The sequence below is a fragment of the Hakea prostrata genome, chromosome 11 (assembly GCF_041222555.1).
Source record: "Hakea prostrata isolate BN-2017 chromosome 11, UWA_Hpros_2, whole genome shotgun sequence".
NCBI classification, from domain to species: domain Eukaryota; kingdom Viridiplantae; phylum Streptophyta; class Magnoliopsida; order Proteales; family Proteaceae; genus Hakea; species Hakea prostrata.
This window is the reverse complement of record NC_142610.1, coordinates 10071735-10099664: the sequence shown is the minus strand read 5'-3', so window position 1 is coordinate 10099664 and position 27930 is coordinate 10071735. Positions and strand designations below refer to the sequence as shown.

Below are 27930 nucleotides of genomic sequence, written 5' to 3'. Positions count from 1 at the left end.
GCTAAGGGGGCGTGTTGTTTCGGTATGTCTAAAGTTTGGTGGATACAACCACCTCGAGGACTAGATCCTTTGTATTATGTTCATTCTGGGAGGATTTCCCCAGGCTTGTTTCTTTGAATGCATTTCTTTTTCGGATTCACATCCTCTGTAATTCCTTTCCCTACAATTCCCTGTAATTCCCTCATAGGATTGTGCCACGTGGAATTTAAGTAATCCAAGGTTATCCAACAAACTAGAGTTTAAATAAAATTCAAATTTAGTTTAAATTGGATAACCTTTGGATTACTTAAATTCCACATGGCACAATCCTATGAGGGAATTATAGGAAATTGTAGGGAAAGGAATTACAGAGGATGTGAATCCTTCTTTTTTCGTGTTTGGCCAAAAAAAAAAACCTAATAAAAGAATATAGAGTAAATATTTATAGATTTTAATCAAGTAAACAAATCAATCTATTATGTCATTTGAATGATCTTATCAGCCCAAACACTCTATTTCCATTATGGATCTCATGAACCAGATCATTCGGATAGTCCACTAAATATGAGGTGCAGGTTCATCTTTAAAGTCAGAAACAAAAATTCAAGTCACAACTCACAATGTAATAATTTATCTTTTAGTAAATAAGATATCTGGATCAGTTTAGGTACAGAAGAAAAATTCTGGAGGCCCAAAGATATTCATTTTTAGTGATAAAAAGGAGTTCCCCAACATCTTAATGCTTAACAAGTTGACTGTTACACAAGAATTGGACAGGTTCATATAGGATTCCTTTCAGCGCACGGGTTATCAAAATCTGGGATTTGGTAACCGCAGCCATTCATGGTCACTGTTTCAAGATGAGAAGACAAAGATGGGAAACAATAGATGATCACCCAACTCATAACGACCATTACAAATCCCAAACGTTACCTCTAAATTGAAAAGATAAAGAAATCAAAGCTTTGGAGATCGCCAACTTTATAACGAAGAAAAATATATTAAGATCTTGAAAAAAAGAACAATTCCCAGCAGCTTTCGTACGTGTTCATCTCAATGGAAGCTCCAACAGACACAGATAACAAACCATTAATGTATAATGTATTACAGAACAAAGAGATCAAATATTGTCAACGTCCATTGAAGTTGAAATGTTCTAAAGATCCTTTTTGATTTAACAATTCCAGGTCCACCAACTCCGGTAATTCTTTGTTAGAAAATTTGAAAAAAAAAACAAATTATATATCTTATTGACTTCAAACTCTTATATTCAAAGTTACGAATGTAATCCATAAGCGCATATAAATTATTGTTGGCCAACTCAAATTTTATATTTAACTTTCAATAATTCAAAGTTTTGTTTACTTATCGAGAAGATGAAATTTGTTTCAGCATCAATGGAGATCGTTCTCATGATCTCGCTGGCCGACCGAACAAGAATGATATCTATATAATAAATGAATAGATCCTAACGAACTTTTAATGTTGTCTATTTTAGTTAGTCCACTAATGTAAGCGACAAAATATTAACATCATACCCTTAAGATCTTTCGCTAACCTTTGAAATCTCTTATCAAAATAACTGCTTTGTGAATGTATATTTAACTTGAGGATAATTTTTTTCTTAATATGAAGCTTTGTTTAAGCAACTGATTGATTATATCAATTATCAGGCTCTATTGACTTCAGAAATCTTATAGACATTTTCTTCTATATATGTTAATTGCAAAATATGATGTTGGTATGGGATTTAGATGGATTAACCATAGCAAATAGCTTTACTCTTGAATTAAACGTGTTTTTAAATTATTTTTTAATCGTTATATGTATCTAATCCCCAATACCGTATGGACATAATTACTTGTATATTGCACGATACGATATTCGTACTATACGTCGTAAATACGGAAATCATGGGTTTATATGGCCAACTATATATAAAGTATTAAAGACATTTCAAGAGTTTAGTAAATTACTAAAACACCCTCACCAAACATTTCATTGATGGGGATCGACCCTTCAAAAGTCTAATATTGAAACTGTTGAAAGAACAGGTTGCCAACCTCAGCTGTTTAATGTAAGACTTTTGCATGCCAACTATTCTGAAGATTGCTTCAATGACTTCTCTCAATGGATTGAGATTAATTAATTTATCTCTCTATCTACAGAAAAGAAAAACTAAGTTATCTTCCATACTCAAAAACTCAGCTTTTAGGTGTGTATATATACTATAGGTCCTTTAAAGATTTATATTGTGGTTGTGTTGCTAGAAAATCTCAAGAGTTTAGAAAATGCTGAGTCCATTCTTCTTGCTTGCATGTGCTTTTTCTCTTCTTGCTTCTGTAGCTTCTGTAGCTTCTGGAGCCTTGGTTGAGCACACATTTCATGTAAACAAACAGACCTTAAACTCTCTTTTTCTTGAAGGAAGTTTTGGTTTTCGTTGAAGCTGTATTTTGAGTTTATATTTAGCTACTAAATGGTTTTGTAATTACAGGTGGGGAATTTGACAGTTCAGAGATTGTGCCAAGAGCAAACAATTATTGCAGTGAATGGAAGATTACCTGGTCCAACCATTGGGGTCAGTGAAGGTGACACACTCGTCATTCATGTCCTTAACAAATCACCTTACAGTCTTACCATTCACTGGTAAATATGATTATTGATTTAATAACTTGTTTTAGGTTAGTTTTTCTATCAAGGTTCACCTACAACTATATATATATTGTGTATACATCTCCTTTTTAAAAAAAACCAGGGGGCAATGATGTCTTTTCTTTTCATATGGAGAAGAGATAGACAGACTCATGAGAATACTGATACAGACCACAATTTCAAGTGGAGTTCTTTTTTACATAAAATATAAGAATTTTTGTATATTGACCATACCCAGACACAAGGGGCAAAAAAATGACCACTTAACAACATTAGGAAAAGAAATTCTAAGCTATGATGCTTGTAGCATTCATATATACTACATGCATGTAGGGCCCCCATCCCTGACCCTATCCCTTATATATAAAAGCGCTTTGTACAAAAAAAGATTTGTGGGTGAACCCTTCATCATTGGAACTACCTAAAAATTTTGGAATCCGGATCATCACCCCCGTCGGGGAGCACTTTGTGCTCTCCAACAGTTTTACCACCACAAAATCGGTGGGTCCCACAGATGAAAATTTTGAAAAAAAAGAAAAAAAATCCCATCACCCCCCCCTGTATTTTGGGGTGGAAAAGCCGTCGGGGAGCACTTTGCAAATCCGGACTCAAAATTTTGGTGCTTGTGGTTTTATGGTTCTCCACCAAGGGGGAAAAAAAGGGGTTCTATGGTTCTATTTCTTGTGATTATTTAAGCAAGAAATAAAAAACTAAAATGGGATTTTAAGGAACTATTCAAGAATTAATTTGTGCTTATTATGACAAGGGTTCTGTTGTGACTCGTGACGGATACAGGCATGGTGTGTTTCAACTTCTCAGCCCGTGGGCTGATGGGCCTGGATATGTCACCCAATGTCCAATGCAACCTGGAACCAGCTACACTTACAAATTCACCATCACTGGCCAAGAAGGAACTCTTTGGTGGCATGCTCATTCATCTTGGCTCCGAGCAACCGTTTACGGAGGACTTATTATCCGCCCACGCCGTGGCCGTTCCTACCCGTTCATAAAGCCGGACAACGAATTTCCGATCATCCTAGGTAATGTATACAATTCAAAACTTTGGTTACATGAATCCAAAGATTTCACAAATGGGAGATTTATACCCCTTTGGTTGTGTGAATCGCTAGATTCATGAAATCTAAGGATTCACCTTTTTACATTAAAGCGTATGAGGTGGAATCTAGAATTCACCTATAAAAATGCTAAACATTTGAACCATAACTCCATAGATGTTTATTCAAAATGAATCTACAGATTTCATTCCAAAGATTCAAGCTAGTCAATTCCAGAGATTCACCTATAAAATTTTGTTTCGACCCTGACGGCTTTCTACTCAGCCCATCACTCTGCTCATTCCCTTTTTTTCTTTTTCTTTTGTAACCCATCACTTCTCATTCAAACTGCTACCCTTCTAACTGTAGGTGAATGGTGGAATGGAAACGTTGTTGACATAGAGAATGAAGCTCTCACCAATGGAGCTACACCAAATATTTCTGATGCTTTCACCATCAATGGCCAACCTGGCGATCTCTACCCATGTTCTAAAATGCGTAAGTACAAACTTGTACTTATGAAATGTTTGCATTTCAAAAATTGCTTGAGTGCTATGTAATTACTGCAAAGATCTCAACCAAGATTCGATCTTAACCGTCCGTTTTTTAAAAAGTGTGTTTTCACCCTTCTAAGAAATGGACAGTGGAGATTGAGATCTCGACCATTCACTGCACTGAAGACGTGGAGCCCTTGTATTTCATGTTTAATGGGGTTCACTCTAGTGTATGGGTGTTAAAATAATCTAGTAAGAGAATAGATTAAAGGGTTTGGTTCATCAAGTTTCATTGTTTCTAAAGCTTTACACTCTGATTCAGATACCCATAAGCTTATGGTAGTTCGAGGGAAGACATATCTCCTTCGTATAATCAATGCAGCATTGAATAACCAACTTTTCTTCAAGATCGCCAACCACAACTTCACTATAGTTGGCATGGACGCCACCTACACTCAACCATACCACACAGACATCGTTGTGATCGCTCCGGGCCAAACAATTGATGTTCTCTTCAATGCCAACCAATCTCCAGGGACATATTACATGGCAGCTCACTCATACGCTAGCGCACAAGGTGCACCATTCGATAACACAACCACCACAGGCATCATCCAATACGAACGAGCCACATCATCAGTGCCCCAAATGCCAATCCTCCCTGCTTTCAATGACACCCAAACAGCCCACAAGTTCTACAGCAACCAAACAAGCCTCAAACAAGGGCCACATTGGATCCAAATGCCACAAGAAGTAGATGAGCATATGTTTATAACAGAGGGATTAGGTCTTTCACCATGTGATAGCAACACCACTTGTGCGGGCCCCAATGGGATGAGATTATCTGCCAGCATGAACAATGCTTCATTCCAATTGCCATCTAAGTCGTCGATATTGGAGGCGTATTATAATAAGATGAGTGGCATTTACACCGAAGATTTCCCGAGCAATCCACCGATGGTGTTTGATTATACCAATGCAAGCCTCGTTAGCTCGAATCTTACGTTGCTGTTGACGGAGAAAGCAACACGTGTCAAGAAATTGAAGTTTAATGCGACTGTGCAGATAGTGTTTCAGAACACGGCCTTAGTTGGGGTGGAAAACCATCCCATACACTTGCATAGTTTCAACTTCTTTGTATTGGCTCAAGGGTTTGGAAACTACAATCCTCTCGAAGATTCTAGAACGTTCAATCTGATTAATCCACAACAGCGTAACACAATTGCAGTTCCAGCTGGAGGTTGGGCTGTTATCAGATTTCAAGCAAATAACCCAGGTAAAATTACTAGAATACCCCTCATATTATAGAAGTTAGAATTACATTTCTACCCTTAAAATCAAAATTACCAGTTTTTTTTTTTCTTTCTAAATTTGGTTCTTCAGGTGTATGGTTTATGCATTGCCATCTTGATGTACATCTCCCATGGGGCTTCGCTACCGCATTTATTGTTGAGAACGGACCTACACCGTCTTCCATGCTTCCTCATCCACCATTTGATCTTCCTCAGTGTTAGAATTGAAAGGAAGAAACAGTTTTACTCATTTTTAGTATTATTTCATGTGAATTAAGGAAAATTATCAAGATTTCAAGTGAAAGTTGTTAGGTGTATGTATACATTTAATCCATTTTTGTTGTGATTAAATATTTATATTATTTACCATTCAAATGTTGTAAGAGGTGTATGTCAATGTGTTATTACTGAATTGGTATTCCTGACTATGAGGGGGGCTTGAATGCATTTAATCATATTTTTTTGAAAATTACTTATATGCACTTGGACTTGATAATGAATATAAAATGAATGTTGAGGTGATGATAAAACAAAAACCTGCATCAAAGCAAATAGATTATTTTTTTTTCACCACCAAGTACAGTAATTTTGGTTTATGAGGTTTTTTCATGGTTCAACTTGAATAATTATCCAAAGCAAATTACTTCCCCTTCTCCTTCTGTAGTCACAAGAGAACTGTGAAGTTCACCAATGTTGTGGTGCATGTTAAACCCTATGGATCGACTGGTGTGAGAATTGCACCAATTGAAACTAAAGTTCGGAGCCATTCCACTGGTTTTATTGTTTACACAACTGGCAGGTTCACTTGATCTGCCCTGATCTGCCCCAAGGAGTTTTTCTTGTTGACCCAATTAAGAAGTAATCTTTAAGTTGGCCGGTCCACTTGAATTGCTCTGGACCCAATCATGCATGTCCATTGGGGAAAAAACTATGTTGATTGGGATGAATAAGAATCCAAATCTTTTACTTTGACGGTTTGAGGTCTATGTCCTCCTCATACTTCTTTATCACACATTATGATTGACCATGTACTAATCTATGATGGAGAAGTGTGAAGAGAAAATAGATCTCTGCCTGTTAGGGTAGAGGATCCAAACTCTTGAACTAGGGTGTAGGTTTCCCAATAGATCACACATTCCTCCATAGCTACAAGCTAGAACCCAATGAGTTCCAATGAGTGATGTACTGTGAACAAATTCTTGTGCGTTTTGGTTTGGATTAGGGGTGTAAATGGATAACCAAAATTCACTTATGAATTCTCATCTACATCCATTTAGTAGTATCCAAATCCGTTCGATTACTAATAGGATGCGGATACGGTATACCCCTTTCTTACCTATTATTATCCGATTAAGTTACTTATTTGGATTTATTTTTCTTATTTTTATAATTTATTTACTTGAGATATGTCATATGTGACAATTTTTCTAAATTTTCTACTAAAATAACTACCAAAGTTGTTAAATTCTTAAATTTCAAACCTAGCCTCAAAAATAAAATGGTAAAGATGTCAACAATTAGGTAAAAACTTGTATATGCCCATTTAGAAGAATCTACTTAAGAAAATAATTATCTGATTATCATCCGAATCCGACTGAATCCGTCCGAAAACCGAGAGGATATTATCCGAATCCGTTCGAATATTATAGAATGTGGATTTGGTATTACCACTATCCGATTCGAATCTGATCCGTTTATACCCCTAGTTTGGATCCTCTGCTTGGCACAACTCTTCCAATGAGTGTCTAATGAATTATAGGATTAAATTATATGTAATATTATTTCAAATGTCAGGATAGAACCCAACGAATATTGATGTATTAGAATATTACATGTGGCTAAATCTTATAACGTATTAAGTACTCATTGAGAGGTTTCCTCTAAGATAAGGAACCAAATACCATTCTAACATACATTTTGTATACATTATGCATGATCCATATTCATTCCCCAAGCACGCTAGATATTTGATATTCATCAATTCAATACTTAGACTTTTCTCGTCTAAGTCACTCTTGATCCTATCCTCCAAATAACTTTACCTCTTTAATCAAATTTGGAAATGTTTCTTCTACTGTATTACTCCCTTTAATGCAAATAGATTTTTTTAACTTTATTACGGAAAAATAGTCAGACACTTATGAGAGATTTGAGGAAACCAACATGGTAAGGACTTTTTTTTTTTTTTTTTTTTTTTTTTGCAAAAATTATATATTACATATGGTAATGGAGTTTGCCATTAGTGTGCTTTTGAGATTTATGGCTGTAAGAGTATGATCAAATCGTGAAGTCTTAGGCATCACTATACTCTCAAGCACAACAAAACTTTGCATCTTAAAGAAACGAAATCCTAGCAGCCACTCATTGCATTCGAGAAGAGTCTCCAACTTAACTCAACAACCTTAATAGTGATTGACTCTAACAAAAAAATTGAGTTGGAAAAGACTGTACGCATTACTAATAGGGTTATTCAAACAAGGACTCTGAAAGAAGTCAAGATAAAATTGTATACAATTCAAATTTAATTTACTCCTACTAACTATGTAATAAAGGACAATCAAATAGTGAATAACACATAGGTTTGCATAGTGCAATCCAACTGCATAATTACTGAAGTCTTCTTCTTTTTTCGAACAAAACTCCTTCCAATCCTAATTTTAGGTCTTGATTTCATATTTTCTTCCAAGGCCTATAATTGCCTAGGATATAAAAAGTTACACCTGCAGGTTGGGGTTACCTCTTTTCACTATAAGGATCCTATAAGGCCTTGTAACCCATATATGTCACTTTTTTGGATATTTTGATAAGACCTTGATTTGTAATGATCTTGCTTGGGTAGTGCATCTGACATGGTATTGTCTGTGGTGTCCACTATTAGATGCACATCACGTAGATTTCACTAAATTCCAGCGACTCAAAACATGATTCGGTTCGTTATAAGGAAAAACCGGGTCCCCCCCCCCCCACTTAAGTTGATTTGGTGATTTAGCAGTTGAAATTAATGAAACTCACATGTACATCTAGCGGTAGGCACCATAGGCACCACACGTCTATCCAAGCATGATCCGAATTGTAAGGTTTCTCATATTCTAGTCAAAGTCCTGTGTTTTCCTAAGGCCAATCCTCAAGTTACTAGAGAGAGGGACCCTGGGTTCTATTTGTGTTGGAGCTGCTCACAAGCAAGTGGCTATAGTTAAATCTGAAGTAGGAGGATACCCAAGGTACAAAAGTTAATTAAGCAAAATTCACTAGTTTGCCAGAATTTTTGGCCAATTTCAACCAGATTTCGGCCACCATTTCAGGGGGCATTTTGGGCCCAAATTTGATGCTAGCCTAATTTGATACCAATAAACACATTGGGACTTGGCAAATTTTAGTTATTTCCTATAAATTCTTCCATGCAAATTGTCCTTCCTTGTCACATTTGGCACATTACCTTATCATTCTTTCTAAAAATTGTCTATATTGTTTCCATAAATTATTCCATGTATATTTCTCCTCCCTAACCACATTTGTATGTTGTCTTTTGAGGCTTAAATCATTGGGATATAATGATAACATTGTCTATTGATCTTGAAGATTTTGTCATAAAATGTCTTCCTAATTTGAATTATTTTTAAAAATTATTTCATGCAGATTCTCCTCCCTACTCACATTTGGCACATTTTATTTTGAGTCTTGAATCATTGGGACAGAGTTGGTAAGATTGTCCGTCAACCTTGAAGGTTCTTTTATAGAATCACGAGAAAAATTGCCAAAATGTGTCGATTTTGCTTTTGGTCTTAAAAAAATCACCCCTTGTTGAATCAAGCGAATTTGGCCATTTTTTGAGCAAAATTTTGTCAAAATGTTCTATGATGAAGATACCCCTAAGACTTAGAAAGAGCAGCTTGACTCTTGGCATCAGTAACTCTCATGACTGCCATTTTAAGATATGCTTTTATGTTCAAAAATCTTATATCGCATGTGACAAGAACAAATTAAATATGTCAAATATTCAATTACAAAAAGAATCATGCCGAAAAGTCTCATAATCATCTTCTTCAAGAGGGAAGAATCTTTCAAAACTGTCTTGGGATCTGACAACACAATCCCTGGTATTCAAACACCAACCAACATCTCTACAACCTCCTTACAAGATTGCATAACATAGAGAGGATGTATATCCCTTCTCACCTGACTCCTTACCATGCATCCTCCACATTGTTTATTCATTAGGGTTTCTTTTCTTTTCTTTTTTGGCTCATCTTGATAAACCCATGTTCGTTATATCTTCAAGAAAGCCAAATGAATCAAAACGACCAAAACCATGAACATCATGGAGTAGGAGTGAACAGAAGCTGCAGATTTCATTTGCCATGTCTTGATCGAAGCTATGACAGTTGCTTGGGTAGCATTGTTGAAGACAAAGAGTTTGGTATTTTCATTTATCGCCTCTGTTGGATAAACCCGCGAAGTGATGCATGTTCTTCCTCCCTGAGCAAAGCTTTCTAGTATTGAATGATCAACCTGGGTAGCCATGGATTTCCACATTATATCAAAATTTCAGCCGTAATAGGATTTGAGTGTTAAGTTGCTAACTACTTGCATATTCAACTTACCAATACTCTCATGGATAATTTCTCCCCAGCAAGTACTGGAACTGTGCTTCCATAAACCATTTTAGCAACATCATTTGCCTTAGATGACCTGCTCAAATGTTAAATCAATTTAGTGAAGGGCGAGGATTTCAATCCAACCCAATTGGGGTAGAATCAGGATTTAACATCAAGAGGAGCCAAGTACTGATATTTCACAAAATACAATGACTCTCTACCCTTTTTCTTTGTTGTTAAAATTTTTCTCCAGTCAGCCAGGGCAAATACTAATATTTCACATGACAAACGATCAGGGAAATTTCGAAAATTCGGGAAGGCGAAGGGAAAAGGTCAAAAAATTGAGGTTGGGCTAAGTACTGATATTTCACACGTGAAAAGAAGACCTAGGGAAAATTTTCAAAAACATGACAAGAAGAAGAAGAAATTTCAAAATGGGGGGCACAGCCCCGGCCCTGGGATAGCCCCGCCATCGCAATCGGACCCCATCCAATGCCCGACCTAACACCAAGAACTAAGCAAAATACATGAGCATAGATCCTCTCAAATGAAGATGAAAGATAAAAGGAAGAGTAGAAATTTACTTAAAAAGAAAAAAAGAGAAAATTCAAACTCTTTTACCTTGAATGGTCAGCACAGAAGAAAGTTCTTATATTGCCAAAATGATCCTTAGCAAGGTGGAAATATATAGGAGTATGCTCAGAAAGGGTCTCATGAGCAAGAACCAACAGACCAAATGGTCCCAATGCACCCCTTCTGGAAGCACCTTCACTGGTGGTGCAGTGATACTCATCACCATTCTCATCAACAACTGTTTCTATCAAGGGTGTGATATCAATCTCGAACTCAACAGTTATGTCTAACTGTAAAACCAAAAAATAAATTAATTTCCATATGAATTAACCCGAAGGAATGGAGCTATAAACCATAAATCTCTCAGAAGTTAAACAACATACCTGTGTGGCTCTACCAACGTCAAGGGGAACAACAGAACCAGGTTTGATTGTTATATTGTTGAAACCCTTGCTGTTTGATCTCAAGCTCTCTATCTCTTTGATCGGCCATTGAATTATATTACTTCTAGTCCTCTTGTCGAACCCCACTGTTCTTGGAATACTCTATAAAAAACAGATACCCAAAAGAATTTTTTAGATTGAGTTGGTAAAAGACATAATTTAATGCGTTCTCCCAACTTTAGAGCTTTTGACACATATGGTACCTGAACAGATGCCCATCCCTTCTTTATATCAGCAACCTCGCTGTCACTCTCCGGGATCCATCCCCATAGTATTCTCCTTTCCTTGTCTTGATCATAGAATGTTTTTGATGCATAGAACTTGCCATAATCATACCTTAATCCGATCCCAACATCAAGGGCTGGGTTGTCTGGGATCCATATATCGGTATCTGGATCATAAGTTCCCAAGGCATAGTAATCGTTTCTATCATCATCAGAGCTCTCCTTCAAGACATGCCTTATCGGTGCACCAAAGCCTATATCATCCGTGGTTGCCACTGGATAGAAATCGACACACTCCCACATGCCGGTGCCGGGAACGGCATGCAACACCCCATCCAAGAGTTCATAGTTTATGAAGTCCTTGGTTTTGTATACAAGTGCTACACCAGTTCTATTAACCTTGGACCCAATTGTAATTTTCCAACTTCCATCGACGGCTTTCCACGCTGTCGTCGGATCTCGAAAATCCTTAAAACCAATACCGGATGGTGGGATGAGAACCGGGTTTCCTGGGTACTTCAACCAGTTGATTAGTGATGGGTCATCAGGGTCGGCCGGATAAGCCAGGTTCTGGACCTGAACTGACTCATTTGTTGAACCAGTGTAGAGCATGATAATGGTGCCATTTGGAAGTATAGTAGCTGAACCGGTCCAAACACCATTGATATCATACCACTGGTCTGGAACCATGGCCAAGGGGAGATGGTGCCAGTGGATCAAGTCCTTTGACATGGCATGGCCCCATCTTATGAGCCCCCACACTGCACTATCTGGGTTGAACTGATAGAAAAAATGGTACCACCCCTTGTAAAACAGTGGACCTGCACCAATATTATCCTCCACATCAGAGAGAGAAAGAGGGGCAAGAGAGAGAGAGATGTGGGTTTGCTAACAAAGCTTACCATTAGGATCTGAGGAAGAAAAGGACATTGCCCGGTCAAGTAGAGAGAAGAAATAGAAGAAACAATAGAATCGGATCAGTAAGAAAACAAGCAAAAATGAAGAAGTTGATCTACTCATAGATAAAGGCACTTTAATACATGTTTATTTATATTTAACTAATAAATAAAATTATGGAATAAGATCATATGAATCAGTTTGGTAACTTCACCAAAAAAAAAAAAAAGGTTTGGTAACAATACCGTTCATCCAGGCTTTCTTGGGTTGGAAGTGGAAGGCAGTTCTTTGCCAGGACAACATGGATTCACTCCATGAGAAAGGAATTCCATCGCCGGAAGATAGCCGGGATGTCTTGTCCGATACACCTTCAGATGCCCCTCGTGGTGTTGATGATGAAGATGATACATTGTTAACGTTTACTTCTGGAGTTCCAGATCTCTGAATGCCAATAACAATCACAAGAGTAACCAAGAGCAAGGCTCCTAAGGAGATCAACACATTGGAGTTTATAGATTTCCGGCGACTCGCCGGATTCTCAGGTTGTATATCATTTCCTAGCAAAGGTTTGTAAGGAGAAGAAGCATCTTCAATATCAGAATTGATGGGAAGAGAAGTGGCTTCCATGGTCGTGTCAGTGAGGGGAAGACAGGGAAGAAAGTTATATATGGAAGAGAGATTTCTTAGTTGGCCTTTTTACTTAGTCAAGTTGCATGCAATGTTAGTGCACAAGAGGTGGAAGGGGTGATTGAGGCTTGGAGAAAAAGGGTTTAAAAATGGCAAAAAAGGGGAAAAATTAAAAAAAAAAAAAGTGAGTCAATTCTTATTCAGCAGTGGAAATAATTATATTTATTTTGTTTTTAAATTAAGTAATTTTGATTTGAGTGAAGCATTTTTATTGTTTTATGTAATTTTTAAATTAGTCAACTATATATTTGAGAGGATGCCATTGATCCACGCACCACGGAGACCTCCAAGAGCAACATGTGGAGGATGGAAGCTGCAAATTGTCGAGTTGAATCCTATATTTGTCGGAGTAGATGAGTGTGCTTTCTTCATGCCATCTCTATCATAATTTAGGAGTTTCGCCTCTAAACATTGACAAAACGGACCATACATGCTAAGGGGTGGAGCCTCCTCTTAAATATATGGTAAAGAAATATACATAAATATAATCTTCTACCCCATCAGGATAGAGTACACAAACCCGAAATTGTCTAGAATTTGAACTCCCTCTAGGGTTACCGACTGCTTGAAAGCTAGGAACCCAACTTGCTCAAATAAACAATTAAAGGGATAGAAATTTTTTAAAAAAAAAACCCTATTCTTTTATTTAAAATCCCAAAAAATATAGGGATGACAATCTAAATTTATAGTTATTCTATTAACTATTGAAAAAATTCTAGAGAGTCCGGGATTATTGGCGAGAAGCATACATCTCAAAACTATGCCAAATTGATAACGACCCCCCAAAATGTCTTTTAAATTACATATCAATGTATTAATAAATTTTGTTTCATGATTTCAAACTTTTTCTTAATCTCTTCATAATTTCAAAATGACCCGTATAAATTATTAATCTAATCTATATTGAACTTGGGATCTGTATTAATCTGTATTTTATATTGGAATCTGAAATTGGGAGCAAAGTTCATCTGAAATACAGGAACATAAAGACGACCAACAGAATTATATTGTGATTCAGAATCTGCAAACTAAGCCACAATGAACTGGAATTCTATATCTGAGAGGCAGATCTAATGTGCTCCTAGCTTCACTAAGCTTAATGTATGATACAAATGCTCCAACTAGCATTCAAAATTTGCTTCTTCAACCAAATACATCAGGGGTAAAAGAGGGCATTTTATGGTAGTTTGTTAGTGACTTAGTGTACATCAATGTTGGTTTTTCTGTCACAAAATTCCTTCACAGCACTTTACTCAGTGATTCTCATCATATGAGTACCTGTAAATGATAATTATAAGGGATAATTACTATTGCATCATATACTTTAGTTTTATTACTAATCAAGTATTCTTTTATATGAAATTATTGTTGCCCCCTCACTTCTCACGGTATTAAGTGGCTGTTAATATTGAATATGTGATTTTTATTTTGTCCTTCATTAAAATTCAGAAGTCAAAAAGATAACATTACCCTCATTTATAGAGACTATATTGAATGCTAATTATATCCTTAAAATCTTATATTTTAGAATCAATTTTGGATTTAAAAGAGTATCAATCGTCTCCATTAAAATGTGATGAAGACCCAAAAAGTTTATGAAGAAATTACCTCTTGAGATTTTGTTTCTTCGTCCCTAACTCCATCAAAATGTGTATCATGATGAAGACAAACTATTTCAAAATATAAATTTAAGTTCAAATAGCAAGAGCAGTAATCTGAGAGAAAAGAAATGAATATTTGTGTGTTGTAATTCTTAAAATTTACACAAAAAAACAAAACAACAATGATCTTTGCTGCAACATAATATTTGTTAATAAGGGTTTTACTATTGTACTAAAAAATATAAATCACATGAATTTTCAGGTAAGGTTCATCTTCAATAGAAAGGTTGCCCTGAAATTATTTTTCTTTTTGTTTTCTTCTAAGAATTTAATTTGGGGATTGTGGGACCACATGCTTATAGTTGTTGAAACTCTCAAGTTCGACTTAAATATTTCACAATCACAATTATAGAAGTTTTACAAACAAATTAACATATAAGATGCTTATTGATAAGAAATTTGGTAACATGCACAATGGTTAGCGTATATTAAGTATTTTAAATTTCCGCCCCCGCCGGGGCGCCCGATTTTTTTTTTTTTGGGTGTGGGGTTGTTGTTTGGTTTTTCGGGTTGCCGCGCGTCGCCCCTTTCGGCGTTTGTGGAAATTCCAGCTTTGAATTAAATTTGATCTTTCCTCATATCTAGTTTCTATTTTGAGTTTTCTTTTCAATTGCATCTTTCCTTTTATTTGGTGGTTTCTTTATAGAGAAGAAAAATCACACATTTCCTTTATTCAATGGTTTCTTTTTAGATAAGAAAATGGATTTAAGGTTAATTAAGGATAGTAATATAACTTGATAAAATTATAAATAAGTAAAGAGATATCAATGGTGTGCTCATTATCGAGAAATTTTATCGAGCCAATAAGGAAGCTTGGACAACATGCCGAAGCCCTGTTCTTGAACCAAGTAAAGAATTGGAAGTTTTAGGGTGGACATGCCCTAGAAGATGATGGTTTAAGTGCAATACGGATGCTGCTGTGAAGGTGAAGGAATGCTACGCTCAATTAGCTGGGGTGATCCGGGATCAAGAAGGCCTATTCGAGGAGGATTTGCTATCAAGATTGCTCTATGCCATGTAGTAGAGGCGGAAATGCGCACAATCAAAGAAGGGGTAAAGTTAGCATTGGATATGGGAGCATGGCCAATAGAATCAAACTCGTTGAAGGCCATAAGATTATTGGACCCAGAAGTTAACGAACAAGGATCGGTGGGAGATTAGTTGCTTAAATTCGAAGCCTATATGCTTCTCGAGGCCATGTTAGATTTGGTCATGTGAGGCGTCAAAATAACATGGCTGCTGATTGGTTGTCTAAGAGGCAGCTAATTGGAAGAGAGAGTCTGGTCTTTTTCAATGATCCCCCGCAAGAAATGACAGAGGATTTTCTCAAGAGTTGTGATTTAGTTTGATTTGATTTGTTTTTGGGTATTTTGACCCCGTTTTGTAACCAAAAATATATATATATCAATAGATTTATTTTTGAGATTTTGAGAAAATATATAAATGTCACGTCATTAGTAAATTAACGAAACTTAACAGCAAGAAAGATTAGTAATTATAGACAAAGTTAAAAATTGAATTAATAATTTTAAATAATATAAAAGATAAAGTAATAATAAAATCAAAGTGCAAGTTACAACAATAATTATCCGTAATTATAATGGTTTTGAACATGTTAAACATGTCTTCTTCATCAACTTCTAAATTTGCTGTTGATCCCATTGGACATCTTGAGCCACTTGTCCAATGACAGATTTAAATAAAAAATATATTAAGAAACTACAGTTCCCAATTGGCCACTCTTATTACAATACAGTTTTCATTTTCGATCCACATCAGTAACAAAGATAATTAGGATCAAGTAAGAATTTAGGAGAGAGCGAGAGAGAGAGAGAGAGAGAGAGAGAGAAACACTTTTCTTATAAGCTCTATATGAAGACTCCGTGTATACATATGAAGATCTTATAACTTTTGCCAGATAAAATCATAGCAAATCAAAGGAGAATTCAGATAAAAATGATCGTCATCAGACCCAGTTAAGCATATATCTTCCAGAAATTGAGAATGGCATTAAAATGCACTATTGAAGGCCATACACAAGCAATGCTCCAACTCCAGCTATCCCAGCCACCAGCCCAATTATAACCCCAATTGGAGGCAAGCCACCACCAATCGCCCTTCCAGTGTTTACATCATATCGCGCAAATCGCTTCTTCGGTGCTTGACATTGTGGGCACTCATATGAATCCGACTGCAAAGAAAAACACTGTTTTAAGACTCTGCATCCAACTATATATTGTCTCGCACTAGCAGACATTGTCACCTGAAGCATTTGGGACAAAGTAACATGGTACATTGTACCAAAGAACTGGAATATATCAAGGTTCAACAAATGTAGAGCTGTGTAATGAGGCTGAAATGGTCTTAAAATGGCATAAGAGTAGTCAACTTTTTCCATGTATCATCACTGGAAATTTGTTATGCTTCTTTGCAGTGGATATTTGATGATTCAATTCGTTTCTCTTTCCATTTTCATTTAAATAAGAAGAAACAGGCAGCATATGGCATGGGTTCAGGGAATGCATTACTGATCAAGACATTCTGGAACATTAGAAACCTTCCTTGGTCAGCTGACATTCCCAGTTAATATCTTGGAACTCATCAAATAATGAACTCCGTTCTGAAATGATCTTACTCATCCCTCTTTCCAATTATGTGGCAGACCTTATTTTTGTGAAATCTCAACAACGACCATGATCCAAACCAAAACCACCTTACTGCTGTGACTGTATAAGATCCACGGTCAGCTTCTTTTGATCTTCTCTTGAGTCTATTGAACATGAAGGAGGATCACTTAAGACGGAAAAGAGTTGGAAGTTGTAACTAAGCAGGACAACGAGAGCTAACTAAGCCCACCAGGTTCATCAAGAAGGTAGAGCAGGCCAAGCAGAGAAGAAACAGAAATCGGTTTGGGAGTTGTTTTTGCCAGGCGGCAAGCAAGTAGATGTTGGGGTTTCCTAAACCATCAAATCACCAATTCGATGGTTTCTTGAGTCAGGCAGGGTATTAGGCCTATGATCTTCTTCATCAAGTGTTCAAAAACCATCGATACAATGATGGACCAGGCAAGTTTTTGCTGTGCATGCACCCACTTGACAAGGGTAATACAGAAGGAGAAAATGTGTGGAGGAATTTCTGGCATGATGGAGATACTTGTGCAGACGACAAAGATATTTCTTTAAGATCTAGGTTGCTACATTGACATACAGTCTCAGAATTGGTTAGATGGGAAAAAGAAGAACTCTTGCCCATGCGTGTAGTAGTTCAACGAAGCTCTGGAGTATCCTAAAATCAAGAACACACTCTGGCCAAATGTGTATCCAAACAATATTCTGTTTCTCAGTTAAGAATACATATGAGAATGTGAATTTATACCAAATGCAGGGATGGATAAAACATAGTCCACTCAAAATTTCAATAAAATAATTGAAGAAACTTTAGTAAAGGAAAATAAAGATAGGGAGCCTTGCCTGCTCTTCAAATGGTTTCTGTAGGGTGTAAATAAATCCACAGTCCACACATATGTGAGTTGCCCTAGCCTGTAAAGTGACTCGTAAACTCAACAATCAATGACCTAGACAAGAATGTATTAACCAATCTTTATAAAAGAAAATATAAATTCATGACATGCAAAGATGCTTGCCTTTTGTGCTTCAGTCAACTTCCGACCAAAGCGAGGTGGAGCTGGGCGCTTCGGCAATCGTTTTACATCTACATCAACACCACCTCTGCAGAGAAAGATACACAGGAGAGGTCACTGCTCATTATCAATATACAACATAAAAATGGAAGCAATCAATCAAGGTAATGATGCTTTTGAAAGTTTCCGAATATTAGAGCTCGATTAGGAGTAGCTCTGATAAATGATAAGCTATGGCAAAGTGGATTGAGATGGCATGACCATGTTCAAAAATGGTCTTTAAATGCAGTTAGAGAACAGCTGAACCTACAACCATGATATACAATCTGAGAACAGCTGAAGGTATCACATGCTGCTGGTGACATTTCAATGCAAGGCGAGTAATATAACCTATATCACTACTATATTGATCTGACTCAACCGAAAACAAGCATTCAAATCCTTTGTTGACATTCAATGCAAAACATTGTTAAGCATCTATTCTGGCACTTTGCATTAAAAATCTAATTTGGTGTTCACTTGAATGATATCTAGAAAAACAGAGACAAATAGTAAAAGTCTTCAGGAACCTATGTCTCTAATTGTGATTGAGTAATTAAACTATTCCAATTATGCTACTAATTTGAGAAGCTAAAAGGGAAAAGATGGGAGAACCTGCTCACAACAAAGTAGATAGAATCAGGCTTTGCTTGAATTGCAGTTTTTGTAAACCCTAGTTTATCAGCCGGCCAAAGTTCATCTCCAAAGAAGCTGCTAGTGTATAATACCTGATCCCCTACCTTCAGCCCTGCTTTTGCTGCATTTCCCCCATTCTCCACTCCCTAAGAGATCCAACATCAAGAAACACTCCACACGTTCACAGAATTTCACAGCAATGCACCTCATCATAACTCAAAAACAGAAGAAATCAGGGAGAGAAACTCACAGTAATTACAACACCACCGCCCTGTTTTTGACCTAATGTGAGACCCAAGGGTTTGTCAACTTCAACTTCAATGTTCTTGGCAGCTCCTGCAGTTCTTGCCGCAATCTCAAGGGCTCTTCGTTTGAAACTTACATTGACCCTTTTTGAGTCAAGCATGAAAGAAAGCTGAAAGACTCCTCTTGGCATCTTGAAGTGAGAGGCCTTGGAAACTGCTTTTCTGAACAAAGAAAATGTAAGCCAAAGACAGATGGATTAGTGGGTTTTCTCATAGAAGAAGATTGATGGCAATTGAGGAGGTGATCACAAATAACATACCTGGTTTTGAGTGAGAATTAGTGATCTTGAAGAGTTGGATAGGGTGGTTTTTAGAGAGTGGTTACTGGGAAGAGTGGAGCATGAGGAGGAAGAACCTGCAACTACAGCTGATGACATTCTCTGAGATTGGGTGAAAAGAAAATTTGGGATTACAGAGTTGGAAGAAGCTCGTTGGTCAGAAACACAGAGACTAGCCGGAAGGAGAAAAAATTGCAGAAATGGATAACATTCAAGTGGCAGAGACTCAGGGACAATGGTGAACACACGTCCAAGGTCCCACTTCATAGATTGGCATGAGCTGACTTTTTTATTATATATATATTTTTTTTGGTAAACTCCACTTTATATAGAAGAAGAGCGATTACATAAGCCTAGCTCCTGGGACATTAGTCCAGGGCCAGGAAGGTCACAGGCCAACACACCTGGAACCAGAGGGCAGACCACGATGGGCCAAAGCATCAACAGAGCTGACTTTTATCAATTACTCTTGGTAATATTGGCAACAGGCTTTTTTCGGCAAATTACATACAGGACCAATCTTAAGTATTAATGTACTTAACCGTAAAAGGAGTTTTGTAATTTTAAATATAATTGATTGTAGATACTGGAGCCCCAGATATAATTTGTCCCCCCCCCCCCCCCCCCCCCACACCTTGTGTTTTGGGCTTTAATGGCAAGGGGTTATCATAAGTTCTTAACCAAGAGAAAATATTTTGGCATAAGGGCGCCTTTTAGATATAGGAGTCAAGAATATTACATGTACCATCAGCAAGTTGGACCCATGACCTCTTCTCTAAGAGGTGTTACTCATTGCCAACCGAATGACCGTTCAATGGTTATGTATTGGGTGCTTTACATCCTAGAGTTAGTGTTTCTTACCTTCCCTTCAAATAGTTTTAGTTATGGTTAGAGTTATATCATTTAAACAAAAATGTCAAAAATAGTGAACCAAAGTTTAAAAGAAAAAGGAAAACACACACAGATTTAACGTGGTTCACATACCAATGCAATATATCAAGTCCATGAGTGAAAAGGTGTGAAAAGGAAAAGCTTTCACTATGTAGAAGAAAAATAAATTAAGATCTCACAACCAATTACCAAGAATGGTGTTACAAGAACTCTCACCCAAAACCCTAACCTAAAATCTAAAATCTCTCAATAATGAGGTAAATGAAAATAAAATACATATATATAAACTCCAATCAAATAAATAGGTTGATCCATCAAGTCAAGTCATATAAGCCCAAGCCTTTACTTCCACCATGGATATTTAAAAAAGGGATCATTTGGATTGTCCACCAAAATATGTTAATATAGGTTCATCTTCAAAAATTAGGTATAAGAATTCAAGTCATAACGTACGACATTAAACTTTGACTTTTGATCTATCCTAGGTTGTCAACTATTGTATCAACATATTTGATAAAGCAATACGCTCATAATCATATGGACGGATGATGATTACACAACTTGGACATTCAGATCCATTTCATATACATTAGTTGAGGTGCTGGTTTTTTTTCAGTTGGACATGACATTCCTTGATGCAACTCCTTGAACTCGAAATAGCTCCAACGATTCCTCTTCTTCTCGACTGTCAATATATAGTCCTTGACTTCCATGTTGTGTTCTTGGCTACATCTTAAGGTTCCAACTTCCAATGACCTTACGTATTTCCTAGAACCTCTCATTAATACTTTCTGAGACTTGGTGTTGATTCTACTAACTTAGTTATTTTTATCCCTCCTCATCAATGAGCTGGTGAGAGAATTTTCCCCCAAACTCTCTAAATAACTTTATTTTGACTTAAAAAAGTATTGAATTCAATTTCGAAATTTAAGATACCTCCACTATTGTTCCAAAATTTCTGTTAAATTTCATTTTTATTTCTATTTCTTTAAAATAAAACATAAAAATCAATCCAAACAATTTTTTGGCATCCAGTGAGATTGGAACAAACGCCATACCAAACTCTAAAGATTAAACCAAGCCCACAAAACTAGGTGTAAACTAACTCAACTTAGACAATTCAACCATGCTGCAAACATAACAATCTTTTTAGTAGATTATATACTAATTTATGTCAAGCAGAATGGTAAGACAACTCTCAGTGTTCAACCTTTGGATGACAACCCCCTCTCAGTGTATGAGGACCCAAAAACCCCCCCAATAAATAAATAAATAAATAAATATATATATATATATATACCAATTTACAAATAAATTTAAACACTGTTACCCGAAGAAAAAAAAATTAGTTTAAACACTAAATCACATTGTCAAGTCTTTAAGCACTCAAAATTGGGGATATTTTACAATGCAAATCATCCAAAACATAGTGGTCTCAAAATCACACTTCATTGGGCAACCGGTTTGACCACCATGGTTTAATGCAACCGGCTTACTTCGTTCCATCTGATCAGAGCAAGACAGATACAAACTTTACCTGGTTGATCTTGATGGATTTGTATGTTTATTTAAATATTGTACATGAACAATACTAAATTGGTAGCCATGACTAAGATCTAAATTTGGACAAGCCTTATCATATAGTCGACATTTGGTATGCCTAGTCACAATGAGAGCAATGTACAAATGTGATGAAGTGTCTAATTAAATTTATTCCTAAACATGCTAATTGTGTCTAGAAGAATAAATGTGTATTAGTTTGACAATATTTGAGGGGACATTTGTTTTCTTAGTATGATTCTTATTCATTAGGTCTTCAATGACCAAAGTTTAAATAAACTTAGGCCAATGTTTACCCAAAAAAATTCAAATTACGAATTTGGTTGCTAAGGAGTCCATGTACAACTAGTACTCTTGAAATAAGAATATGGATTACAAGTGATTGTGTACTTCGACAAAATATCTACTACTCAATGCAAAAAATATTAAAAAGGAAGTTCCATATTGATGCAAAATGTCATACTTAGCAGTTAGCACCATTCATAACACTAATTAAATTCTCATATTTTTCAAATTTTTCTTGAAACTCCCAAAAATGAAAAGTAATTTTTGTTGGAAAAATGCAATGTTAGCATTGCCACATTAACCTCCATTGATTTTGATGATACTAAATACAAATATTAATGTTTAAATTAAGTTGTGAATATTTAGATCAAGCCAACTGAGTAAGATGAATAATATAGAACTAAAAGCAAAATTGATTAAAACACCAATAAAGACCCAATTCAAATGCAGGTTTAAGCCCCCAAAAAATGACATAACTAAGTCAGAACACCAAAACACCCTTATTTTGAGAGCCTCTACGAAGTGCATTGACTACCCAACATATACTAACTATCTTGCCCTCAATTTTTCAAGATCTACTTGCATTGTTGCCTCTCACGCTTACCCACTCCTTGAAGCTTATCTTAAGCTTTCTGGGTTACACTTGGAGTATAAATCATGCTTATCTTAAGCTTTCTGGGTTATACTTGGAGTATAAATCATATTTATTTAAGCATACATTCTCATTGTATCATTTTCATATAAGAGATAAAGTGTCACATCCCTTATTAGGTAATATCAAATCTTAACTCTAGTAATTGGTTTGGTTGTTGTTTTATTTTAGTCTATGTTTGATTAAAATTGTAAGAAGATGCTCTTGCTCTAAATAAACAAAAGTTATAGAAATGATTTGAATACAAATTGTAAGAATTTAATCATCTACTCATTATATCAAAAGAGGTCATTAGTGGAAATCTTTCTTGATACCAAAAGAATAGTGGACGTAGACTTGGTAAGCCAAACCGTTATAAAATTTTGAGCAAATTACACGGCACCCAATATAAAGGGGGGTAAAACTCTTGACCATCTGATATTACCTGTTAAATTACATAGCACTGACATTCAAAATTACAAGTTACTCACAGTTACATTTTGAATTTAAATTTTGAGTTAAGTAGACGTGTAAAATGACCAAAATAACATTATTTATATATAAAGCATTTAAAATTGATTTTCAAATTACCTAAATATGCTCCCTTACGCAAAACTACTAAAATTACTAAAATACCCCTTATACAAAATTACAAAATATCAATCACACCATTGAAGTAAATTTACGAAATTACCCTCCCTTATGCAAAATTACTATACCTCAATTTTAACCCCCTAATAGTGCATGTCTGTGCAACCCATTTCTCCATCATCTCCTTCGACCACCCTCCGCTGCTCTCTTCATTGTGAAAAGAAATCTTAGGATTACTCCCTAAATTGTGTTATTTACAAAAGCTTTGTTGTACAGATCTCGAATTCTTGATCAAGCAAGTTAGGGAAGTGATAAAGAAAATTTTAATTTGTTTATGAAATTTTGAGGTGAACAAGAAGTAAAGGGGAAATGTGATGTAGTGTATGAAATAATATAATCTTCTACTCTCGAAGACCAAAACATTAATGTCTATCCCAGGAAAAGAGGATTTAGGGAAGGTTTCAACAAGCAGACCTTCTTCAATTGGGTAATTTTCATCTGGACCCCCTGAGGTTTAGTGTATGTCATTTTTAGTCCAAAAAAACTGAAACTTTGCATCTGCCTCCCCTATAGTATGGAAAAAGTCAATTTAAGGACAAATTATCGCTTCTTGGACGAATTTGCCCTTTAATTTTTTATTTTTTTATTACATTTTAAGGATTTAAAGTTTATTAATTTACAAAATCAAACCCTCCTTCATTACCTAATTCCCAAATTCCAAAATCCCTGGTTCTACCGATTCCAAATCTTTATTTTTCAAACCCTAGTTGAAGATTAGGAAATGAAAATTAATGGGTGGAACGTAATCTCCAACTAGTCGAGTCGAGAGCGAGAGAGAGGAACCAGAACATAGAAGAGTGTAACCAAGAGGATAGTTTGAAATCAACCGAGAAAAGCATCTGCAACGAAAGCTCCAAACAGAGGAAGCGAGACAAACCTATCCAGGTATTAACGTTCACCGCTGCCATCACCTCGACTGCTAAAGTGGTCCCGTGAGGTAAGTAATCAAGTTGGAACTAATTCCATTACAAGAAAACCTCTCTGTGATCTCAAATCCTAAGAAATCCAGAAAAGAAATTCTCATTAATTGAAGATTCCTAATCATTTCTCAATTAATCGAAGCGAAACAAAGAAAGAGAAAGAAAGAGAAAGGAAATGAAATTAATCAACATTTACCAATGATGAAAACGAAAGATCTCCATTGGCCTGTTTCAGATCTAATCGCCGGTTGACCTCTGTAATAGACTGAACCTTTAACCATTTCTGATAACAGAGAAGAATGATCCATTACTGATGAACTGAGTTAGCTCTATTTCACAGACGAGAAAAAAACCTTATTAATCATTTCTCAATTGAGCGAAACGAAACAAAGAAAGAGAAAGAAAGAGAAAGGAAATGAAATTAATCAACATTTATGGATGATGAAAACGGCAGATCTCCATCGGCCTGTTTCAGATGCAATCACCGGTTGACCTCTGTAACGACTGAACCTTTAACCGAACCTTTAACCGTTTCGATAACCAGATATTTGGGAATCGGGTAATAGAGGAAGGTCTGATTTTGTAAATTAATAACTTTTAATCCCGTAAAATGTAAAAATAAAAAAATTAAATTAAGAAAGAAAAAAAAGGGCAAATTCGTCCAAGAAGCGATAATTTGTCCTTAAATTGACTTTTTCCATACTACAGGGGAGGCAGATGCAAAGTTTCAGTTTTTTTGGACTAAAAATGACATACACTAAACCTCAGGGGTCCAGATGAAAATTACCCTCTTCAATTTGACCCCAAAGCAAGTTGAAATAAAGGAATTTATGGCTAAATCACTAATTGAATTTTATTCTTTATGAAATTATTCGTCTCTTTATTTTGAATAGTAGAGTTTTTTACATGAGCCCCTCCATTTTATGAGAAACAAACCGCACCTCCTCTAGAATAAAAACCTTGCAAATACCCCATCCACCGTTAACTCCGTTACTTAGGATTGTTAAATAATCTTAATATGATATTACCCTCAAATATGGTAACGTTTAAACTTCATTTTTAAGAGCTTTTTACATGAACCCCCTCCATTTTCATGGGAAACAAGGTCCACCCTCTCTAAAATAAATAAAAAAACCTTGCATCCCTCCACCGTTAACCCTGTTACTTAGGACTGTTAAACAATTTTAATATGACCATATTACCCTCAATATAGTAACGTTTGAACTTCATATTTTCAAAGTCATACAACCTCACTCATTACAATTACTCACGATGCCTCGTAATCTATCATTACTACTACCAATCAACGCCCACGATTACCACCGGAGGAACATTTGAAGAGAAGCAGTGCGTACCTCAACTTGGGGAGAAGAAACATTGTAGGAGAAGGAGAAAAAAAATGCAAGTGAGGTACACACTGCTTCTCGTCAAATGTTCTTCCGGTGGAGGGGGTATTTGTAAGGTTTTTTATTTTAGAGGGGGTGCGCCTTGTTTTCCATGAAAATGGAGGGGGCTCATGTAAAAAACTCTTGAAAATAAAAAATTCAAACGTTACCATATTTGAGGGTAATATAGTCATATTAAGATTAGTTAACAGTCTTAAGTAACGGGATTAATGGTGGAGGGGGTATTTGCAAGGTTTTGATTTTAGAGGGGGTGCGGTTTGTTTCCCATGAAAATGGAGGGGGTTCATGTAAAAAACTCTAATATAAACTATAAATAAGTAGAATAAAACCTCAGGATTTTTAAATAAATAAAAATTGCCACGTCATTACTTAACTAACGAAGTTTAATGGTAGGGGCACCAGTAATTACAAGTAAAATCGAAGGTTAAATTTGTAATTTTAAAAAGTATAGGAGATAAGTAGTAATTAAGTTATAGTACAGGAGGCATCAGTAATTATCCCATTAATTTAATATGAACCCTCGTAGAATATTTTGAAAAAGAAAAAAATGAAACCTATGAGGATATCGGTGAATCCAAAGAAAAAGAATATTACTCAGAAGCAACGCACACGACTGACAATGGAAAGATAGAAACATGGTCTAACAAAAACTTTCCATGCAAGTGTCACCAATTTTCTTCCTTTTTCAAAATACTCTTAATTAATTCTTTCAAGGCAAACTTATCTCATTTAAAATGAAAAATATCAAACCAAAAAAAACCAAATCCATGGTGTAAACTTTTTATTATTATTATTTATTATGTTTATAGTGAAATCAACCTTATTATGGAATCTTTGGCAACTATGAGTAAGAAATTCTAGAGAATAACACTATCTTACACTTTTTCACTTCAATAAATGGTCCATCTCTATGTCGATAAAGTAAACCAATTTTCTAAATATATGATGTAACGTGTGAATCAATAATATCTTCTACACTCAAAAGATAGAACTAGACTTAGCAAGACCTATCAATGACATTTTTGATTACTTTTTTGAATTTCATCTCACATACATACAAATGCATTTAATTCTTTCATTATAAATTTAGAAAGCACAAAAACTTCCAAAACTTTTCAAAGACAAATGAAGTGCTCCTAGACTTGACTCCAATGCAAGCAAGCTAATGGTAAACTAAAAGGATAAAACCCATTAATGTCTGCCTTAGAAAAGAGGGTTTTCAGGGAAGGTTCCGACGAGCAGTTCTTCCATTTGACTCCAAAGCAAGTCTTGATAAAGAAATTTATAGTTTGAATAACTAATTAAATTTTATTCTTTATGAAATTATTATTGGCCCTTTGTATCCTGTCATTCAAACCTATGCAAATCGCTCTATAAATAGCGGAGAAAAGGCAATTGGGGATGTAGGCATGGAAAAAAGAATCGGCGATATATCGCCCTGTCGGAAGGATCCGACACGACACAGAGCATCGATACAATATTTACAAAAAAATCGACAATAAATCATTAAAATATCGCGATATATTTCAAAAAATCGATATATCGCACGATAAATTCCGAAAATATCAAAAGTTTAAAATTTTAAATTTTGAAAATATTCAAAATATCGAAGAGAGAGAGAGTGGGGAAGAAAAACGGGGGTAGGTTATGTGTGCCTCTCTCTCACATTTGAACACACCACAGATCGAAAGACTCTGAGAGAGGGAAGAAACTATGGCGATGACGTGCAAACACGGTGGTGATGGGTGACTGAAACCTTGGCGGTGACTATGTTGGAGATTTGAAGAAGGATTTTGTGCTTTTTTATCTCTGCAATCTCTCTCTCTTATCTCTCTCATCTCTCGCAATCTCTTTTCTTATCTCTCTCATCTCTACGATCTCTCTTCTTATCTCTCTCATCTCTGCAATCTCTTTGCCGCAGCACCGGTCTCATCTCTGCGATTTCCTCTTTGCCGTTCTCTCTCTGTCTCTCAAACTCACACCTGCAACAAGCGATAACCGCCCTTCTAACTGGGGTTTCCCGTGGAATAACCGGTAACAATCGATGGAAAGAGTAATGACGGAATGACCTAGGGTTTTATTTCGGTTGACATATCGCAATATGTCGCCGAGTCGATGGTTTCGCCAGCCACTGAC

At 36.0% G+C, this 27930-nt stretch overlaps 3 protein-coding genes across 3 annotated transcripts; 1 reads left to right on the top strand and 2 right to left on the bottom strand.

The window, feature by feature from the left end:
* Window positions 1-2270: 2270 nt before the first annotated feature.
* On the top strand, window positions 2271-5694 carry LOC149000019 (laccase-7-like). The gene is made up of 6 exons (XM_089140115.1): window positions 2271-2366; window positions 2474-2625; window positions 3427-3671; window positions 4056-4184; window positions 4503-5456; window positions 5564-5694. Exons 1-6 carry the CDS (start codon window positions 2271-2273, stop codon window positions 5692-5694), a joined length of 1707 nt encoding a protein of 568 aa, XP_088996241.1.
* Window positions 5695-9506: 3812 nt separating this feature from the next.
* On the bottom strand, window positions 9507-12837 carry LOC149000018 (acid beta-fructofuranosidase-like). The gene is made up of 7 exons (XM_089139776.1): window positions 12450-12837; window positions 12210-12218; window positions 11287-12128; window positions 11024-11185; window positions 10689-10930; window positions 10074-10161; window positions 9507-9981 (listed from the first exon to the last, which is right to left on the bottom strand). The coding sequence occupies exons 1-7, from the start codon at window positions 12829-12831 to the stop codon at window positions 9739-9741; spliced, it is 1968 nt and encodes a 655-aa protein (XP_088995902.1). The 5' UTR covers window positions 12832-12837; the 3' UTR covers window positions 9507-9738.
* A 3400-nt stretch (window positions 12838-16237) lies between these two features.
* Window positions 16238-19684, bottom strand: ENH1 (rubredoxin family protein). Its single transcript, XM_089140921.1, is given in 7 exon segments — window positions 16238-16743; window positions 18023-18091; window positions 18196-18280; window positions 18847-19013; window positions 19118-19273; window positions 19275-19334; window positions 19433-19684. Coding segments are annotated over 7 exon segments (825 nt in total). The 5' UTR covers window positions 19550-19684; the 3' UTR covers window positions 16238-16572.
* Between the last annotated feature and the right edge of the window lie 8246 nt (window positions 19685-27930).

Excerpts from the sequence above, each read along its gene's own strand:
- LOC149000019 (XM_089140115.1), top strand. The coding sequence starts at position 2,271 with ATGCTGAGTCCATTCTTCTTGCTTGCATGTGCTTTTTCTCTTCTTGCT. Across the intron at positions 3,672-4,055 it reads CGAATTTCCGATCATCCTAG|GTGAATGGTGGAATGGAAAC; the intron begins GTAATGTATACA and ends TTCTAACTGTAG. Across the intron at positions 4,185-4,502 it reads CTACCCATGTTCTAAAATGC|ATACCCATAAGCTTATGGTA; the intron begins GTAAGTACAAAC and ends ACTCTGATTCAG.
- LOC149000018 (XM_089139776.1), bottom strand. The coding sequence starts at position 12,831 with ATGGAAGCCACTTCTCTTCCCATCAATTCTGATATTGAAGATGCTTCT. Across the intron at positions 11,186-11,286 it reads AGGGATGGGCATCTGTTCAG|AGTATTCCAAGAACAGTGGG; the intron begins GTACCATATGTG and ends TGTTTTTTATAG. Across the intron at positions 10,931-11,023 it reads ACGTTGGTAGAGCCACACAG|TTAGACATAACTGTTGAGTT; the intron begins GTATGTTGTTTA and ends TTGGTTTTACAG.